This window comes from Ascaphus truei, chromosome 4, assembly GCF_040206685.1.
Source record: "Ascaphus truei isolate aAscTru1 chromosome 4, aAscTru1.hap1, whole genome shotgun sequence".
Lineage (NCBI taxonomy): Eukaryota > Metazoa > Chordata > Amphibia > Anura > Ascaphidae > Ascaphus > Ascaphus truei.
Window position 1 is genome coordinate 111,548,055 of NC_134486.1, and position 7,215 is coordinate 111,555,269.

General features: G+C 42.3%; 1 protein-coding gene across 1 annotated transcript in view; it reads left to right on the forward strand.

The window, feature by feature from the left end:
- The window catches only part of SLC30A6 (solute carrier family 30 member 6), a 30,287-nt gene extending 26,960 nt beyond the window's left edge, over window positions 1–3,327 (forward strand). The window contains 1 exon segment of the mRNA XM_075596441.1: window positions 1,221–3,327. Within this exon segment, the coding sequence (XP_075452556.1) occupies window positions 1,221–1,730 (510 nt within the window). The 3' untranslated portion in view covers window positions 1,731–3,327.
- Window positions 3,328–7,215: the final 3,888 nt, after the last annotated feature.

Consider the following 7,215-nt stretch of genomic DNA (forward strand, 5'->3'; position numbering starts at 1 on the left):
TATATATTTTGTGCATAAATGATTGCGGATCCCAGAGGGCAGAGTTACTGTTCAGACCCATAACATCACTTTTCCAAACCTTTGTTGCACTTAGAAGTAATATATAACATTGTGTAAAAGTCTGCAGTTTATATACCAAAGCGAACATAGAGTAGGTCTGGGGAAAACAAAACTTTCAGATGTGACGAACAAAAAATACTATTGGTTTTATTTGGATATTTTTCTTCCATTCACCTGGTGCATTGTTGGCCTGAAGATTGCTGCTCTTTTGCTGTTGCCTTGATGCATTCAAGGGCTTAAAGCTTGTTTAGGTTTCTCATAACATTGTTGGCCACTAGGGGGCATGGTAAGCGCCTTCTCACTGAGACCCAAAAGGTTGAAACAGCTGTCTGTGAGTAGGTTTACTGGCTATGCACTTGTTTAACCCAGGCTGTGCTGAAAAGCTGTGTAATGGGACCGACATAAACTTATAGGGGTCCATGTTTAAATGGACCAGAAGGAAGCATTGTATGCTAAGAGATAATAGGGAAAGGTGGGTTTGCAGACCTGTCTGAGACGTGAATATTTGTATTTGCAGTCTCTGAAATGGAAATGACAGTAACGTTATAACATAGAACCAGATAAATGTAACTGTCATGGTCATAATGCAAAACACAATGATACACATGTAAGAATCTGGAAATGTTAGGGTGTTGCTGATGGATTCACCTTCCTTAGCACGGGAGCAGACTACAACACACGGCTTTATATGTTCACACTTGTGTGTTACAGAAAGAGACCTGCAGAGATGTCTAATCCATGCATACACCTTGTGCTCTGCATTCGAATTACAATATAGCCTTGCTTAGCTGGGAATGACTGGGTAAGATTTATTCGCATGAGCTCCCAGCATTTTAAGCTCCCGAAAAAGATTTGCAATTTTAATGCCTACAATTTTGCCAAAGGAAGGTACTTTTCAGGACAATAGAATTTGTAGGGTGGCCCACATTTTGAAGTGGTTGTTGTAGGGCTCAAACATAGTCTAATTATTTTATTAATATTAGACTGAAATAAACATACATTGTAGAGTAAAAGTCTTGGACATTTGTAATGTAACTTCAAACATGGTAAACTGCAAGACTCTCTGTACTGAGAGTGATCAATTTGCAGCCAGAACTGTATTGTAAATGCCTCTTTCCAAGAACCTGTTCCATGGTGTGTTTCTTCCCTGCACATTTTAGGCCGGATCTGTACACGTACGAATTCGAAGAGACGCCAACGAACAGATGGTACTTGCTCACGTTACGAGCCGTCTTTATACATTGGTTTCATCTCTGACAGTTCAGATTTTCAAGGATGAGTGGGCCAGGCCTGTCTTGGCCTCTGGTCCGATGCCACCCAACATATTGAACCTTTCTGAGCATCACATTATTCAGATGCCACCTTTGAAGACAACGTGTGATGACTCCAACCCGATGACTTCTACACCTTCCAAACTAAGTAGCCCACCTCCAGAATTTGCATTCAACACCCCGGGCAAAAATATGAACCCTGTCATCCTCTCGAACACCCAGACGAGGCCTTATGGCCTGGGGTTTAATTATGGATCTGCACCATATGGTGGCACGTTTAGTCAAGGACTTGGAATGCCAGGAGGTGGTGCAACGCAGGGTTTACGGACTGGTGTTACAAATGTGGCCAGCAGATATGGAACATACACTCCAGGACAGTTCACTCAGTTCAGACCATAACTGGGTGTACTTTTACTACACTTATTCTTTTTGATACGGTTCTGGCTCCTCTTACTTGGTTTCCATCAGCTCTATTTTCAAGGCCATGTCACATGATAAAATAATGAAGGAACATGCAGAGAGCCTTGTACGGGGGAGCCTATATGAGCCTATAACGGGTGTTATGGACTGTGCAACGGATGCCACGGAGTAAAGTTTGAGATGCAGGCAAGCAAAACACTTTAAAAAAAAGCTCTTATGAATATTGAATGACAAAGCGTCAACTATTAGATACCATAAAGAGTGACAGCCATATTGTTTCGGTACCAAAAATCTAAAACGTACAAGCAGCGATCTCTGGGATGTTGATGAATAAAAGGGAGAGGAAAGAATCTCTGTAAAGTGCACGGCCCTATTTCTTCAGCCAGGTTAAAAAGAGGAATTAAACGCATCCATCTACATTTTCTGCTGCCAGAGGTGACTACGTTTATCACAATGAGGTTAATATGTTACAGCAGTGATGCTCAACTCCAGTCCTAAATCTCTCTCTCTCCTCCCCCCCCCCCCCTTACCCGATACGTGGGGTTTTCAGGATATCCCAGCTTCAGCACAGGTGGGTGTTGAAGGCTGAGCCTCTGATTGAGCCACCTGTGTTGAAGCAGGGATATTGTGAAAACGTGGCCTGTTGGGGGGAAGCTTGGACTGGAGTTGAGCGTCCCTTTTATTACAGGACCCTCCCACCACTGAAAGGTTTAGGACCAAAGTGGACTAATAACACCATCTAATTAAGAGGTATGCAAACTGGGGGATGTGTCCCCCATGGTGCGCAAGGTTTTTTTGGGGGGTGGGGGGTGTGTGCGGCGGTTACTGAGGCCACGCTCTCTCCAGCGCGAGGCCACTGTAGCTCACATACCTGAATTCAGCCGGCTTCGGGCGACGCGTCGCCGTGGCAAGGCAGTGTCAAATGATACCGCGGGGTGATGTGACATGCCCCTGCGGGTGTCATTTGATGCCAGATTAAAGGTAAGCGGGGGCACAACACTAAGGGTAGAGCAGGCAGGGGGGCGCAGCTCAGAAAGTTAGCGCACCCCTGGTCTAAGTGGTTGATAATGTGACTTTTGTATTGGCTTACATACAAGCAAGTATTTAAAGCGGTATGGTAATTTTCAATTACAGCGATGACTATTAAACTTGTTTCTTTCAGTCTAGTGTTAATGCGATCGGCTTCACACTCACTCCCATATCAGTAAACCAATTATGAAAGGGTGGAGCGTAATTAGCACACGATAGAAAATACAAACTGCAACAACTCCCAGGTTTTTATTTTGATTGTTTACAAACTATTCTAAAACCACTGTTGAATTTTTGTTTTAAAATCCCTATACTTAGATTTTTAGCCGTCCCCACCATGTAACGTTACTGCCATTCGTTCCTGTTGGTCTTGTGAGATTGCGCCTTTAAAAAACCCTGCAGAATCCTTCCCCCTGCAATGCAGATCACTAGGATTAAACAGGTCAGTGGTATTAAAACCATAATTACATTTGTTTTTTTTTTTATGACACATTGTATTATGTTACTGACCATTTGTGTTGAAAAGTAAATCTTGGTACCCATGAAAGTCTGCTGAATCAAGTCATGTGACACGCCTGAAAGATTTAAACATCCATGTGGGAGACTATAATTTGAATGTTGGCCCCTAAGAGCAGTCCTTATCCATTATGCTGCTAACAAAATAAGGAAGAGCTTTGGCAATAGGTTCTTTTTACGCAAGATATATTCATATTGGAAAATGGAACTGCTGCACATCTTTCACTGTAACCTCTTCCAGAACGGAGAGGCCACGAGAACAATGTCACGTACGGCCGGAGTTTGAGTTTGGTGTTTCAAAACACAATGTGTGAAAGCCACAGAGCCCTGCTGTCATTAAGGCGGAGTCCCCGCTGGCGCTGAGCGCACTCATGCTTGGAGAGCGCTCCAAGCGTGAGCGCTGGGTGTCCTGGCATTTACACGCGCGCAGGGGGGAGGGCGCCATTGAGCACGCTAGAAGTAATTTTTTTTGTTTATATAAGCGACGAGCGTGGGTGAGCGTGTGCCCGTGCGCACCGCGTGAGCGGAGACTTACATATATTTATATATGTAAGTAACCGCAGCACGCTCACCGCTAGCGGGGACTCAGCCTAAGGGCCATACTTTCAATGACTTCTGAGTGATAGAAGGTGTTTATTTATGGCATCAATTTAATGTGTGAATATAAGACATTACATGTACGATTTAGAATCGTCCACCTACAGTTTTGAATTTGGACATTCCCCAGTAAAGAGACGAGTGTATTTGTATTGTATTGATAAATTAAAATGTTTTTACAATCTATTTGAATAAAACAGGCCACGATTGTATAAGAAACAGGAAAATGTGGCGAGGCAATTGCTAACGTAATAAATTATGCCTGCGTCTGAAAATGAAAACACTACTAGAAATATGAATAGTTTTTTTTTTATTGTACCTAACCATTCAGTGAGATGAAATTTATAATAATTTAAAGTGGAAGCTGCCTTGGTCCAGTTATTGTTATGGCCGCCATACACACTGAGAGCTAGTTGCAACCCTATGGAATAGGGTCAAAGTTGCAAAAAGGTGTGTGTCTGTCCTTTTTGAACAGGCTGCGCATACAGACTTGTCGATGAATACATGGTAATTGTACAAACTTTAGAATACAGTATCAATCTGCTTCTGTTACCTATGGGATCACTGTTCTTGAATCCACCACCACCGTCCAACTCTAGAAGATTAGCGAATTCAGAACAGCCCCCAAAATAGGGATTCAACTGAGGGGGCTGCTACATTGAAACAAATGTGATGTATTGATTTGTTTTGAACATGGGAATGCCGTTTGAAAACCTGACTAGCTTCTTCAAATTTATGTAATCTTAACATAAAAAGGAACTAATAATGTATACACATTGTTTTGAGTCCTCTGCAGACATTTCCCTCATTTCCTAGGCGTCTCTGTAGCTTTTTTTTATTTTTAGCATCAGTAGTCTCAGACTTTAGTGGAGTCAAACTGATTTAACATCATAATGTTGGACCCAGAATCCCTCAATTCTCACTGATTTTAATCCTGAGGTTGACGTCACTGCATCTTCTCCTTTTTGGAGGTGACTGTAGACCTCTTTGATTTGTGTTCTCTGATCGCACTGGAAGGTTGAAGTGCACAGAGATTCTTTGCTCTTCTTGCCATTCTGGGACTGCACTTTAGCGTTCCATTGTTACAAATTTACATCATAACATCACATGATGTAATGTTACTAGGGTGGTGGTTCCTGACAAGGTTTGGGAGCCCCTCATACAGTGTTTTTCAACCAGAGTTTCTAGGGCCTCCCTAAAGGTTTCCCTGTAATTTTCAGGTCCCTTTGGAAAGTGTACAAACTACACAAGAATTTACAATGCATCTGATCTCAGACGCGCTATTAGAGAGCGTTGGGGTTCCTCAGACTTTCACAATATAATTATAGGGTTCCTTAACCCAAAAAAGGTTGAAAACCATTGCCCTAGAGGTTCACCAACAATAAATATAATGGCAAATACCAGGCAGTATCGTGAGTGAGTTTCTGAGCACTTAGTGAGGCCCCAAGCTGCATTTTCGCGTTGGCAATATAGCTGTCAATTACAGCAGGACCACCCAAAGTCGCTCCCCACATTGCTTTGTACCAACAGTGGCAAGGTATTGTGGGGTGTGACTTTGGAAGTTACCACAGTGATTGACAGCTATACCACCAATGCTGTCTGCACCCACTGAGGTGCACTTTGGGGCCTTATTAAGAGTGTTATGCCTCCACAAGCTCAGGACAATATACTGCTAGGGAGCGATCAAACCATTTTGTTAGCAATAGTCTGATGAGCAGGCGATAAGATTTATTAATCGGTTTGTGGAACAAATCTTTTCCTTGTGTGCACCAATGTAAAAAAAACGGCTGGGAACCACAGCTCTAGGGGGTAATTTAAAGTACTGGGAGGTTTATAGATGGAAAGTAATATATAAGTTTGCAGGCTGCTGGTAGAAATACTGAGTAATGAGGTCAACTACAGTTGTGTGAAAAAGAAAGTACACCCTCTTTGAATTCTATGGTTTTACATATCAGGACATAATAACAATCATCTGTTCCTTAGTAGGTCTTAAAATTAGGTGAATACAACCTCAGATGAACAACAACACATGACATATTACACCGTGTCATGATTTATTTAACAAAAACAAAGCCAAAATGGAGAAGCTGTGTGTGAAAAACGAAGTACACTCTTAATGCTTCCATAGGAATTAAGATGCTAAGTAGTAGACAGGTGCTGCTAATCAAATGCCCTTGATTATTAATTGATCATCAGCAAGTGTGACCACCTCTATAAAAGCCGAAGTTTTAGCAGTTTGCTGGTCTGGAGCCTTCAGGTGTGTGTTAACACAATGCGAAGGAGGAAAGACGTCAGCAATGATCTTGGAGAAGCAATTGTTGCTGCCCATCAATCTGGGAAGGGTTATAAGGCCATTTCCAAACAATTTTAAAGTCCATCAATCTACAGTGAGAGATTATTCAAAAGTGGAAAACATTCAAGACAGTTGCCAATCTTCCAAAGAGTGGACGTCCCAACAAATTCACCCAAAGGTCAGACCGTGCAATTCTCAGAGAAATTACAAAAAAAACAAGAGTTACATCTCAGACTCTACAGGCCTCAGCATGTTAAATGTTAAAGTTCATGACGGTACAATTAGAAAAAGACTGAACAAGTATGGTTTGTTTGGAAGGGTTGCCAGGAGAAAGCATCTTCTCTCTAAAAAGAACATGGCAGCACAGCTTAGGTTTGCAAAGTTGCATCTGAACAAACCACAAGACTTCTGGAACAATGTCCTTTGGACAGACGAGACCAAAGTGGAGATGTTTGGCCATAATGCACAGCGCCACGTTTTGGTGAAAACCAAACACAGCATATCGGCACAAACACCTCATACCAACTGTCAAGCACGGTGTTGGAGGGGTGATGATTTGGGCTTGTTTTGCAGCCACAGGACCTGGGAACCTTGCAGTCATTGAGTCGACCACGAACTCCTCTGTATACCAAAGTATTCTAGAGTCAAATGTGAGGCCATCTGTCCGACAGCTAAAGCTTGGCTGAAATTGGGTCATGCAACAGGACAATGATCCCAAGCACACCATCAAATCTACAACAGAATGGCTGAAAAAGAAAAGAATCAAGGTGTTGCAATGGCCCAGTCAAAGTCCAGACCTCAACCTGATTGAAATGCTGTGGCTGGACCTTAAGAGAGCTATACATAAAAAAATGCCCACAAACCTCTATGAACTGAAGCAACGTTGTAAAGCAGAGTGGGCCAAAATTCCTCCACAATGATGCGAGTGGCTGATGAAGTAATCTTTTTCTGTATGACTTTAAGTTATTGCTGCTAAAGGTGGTTCTACAAGCTATTGAATCATAAGATGTACTTAGTTTTTCACACATG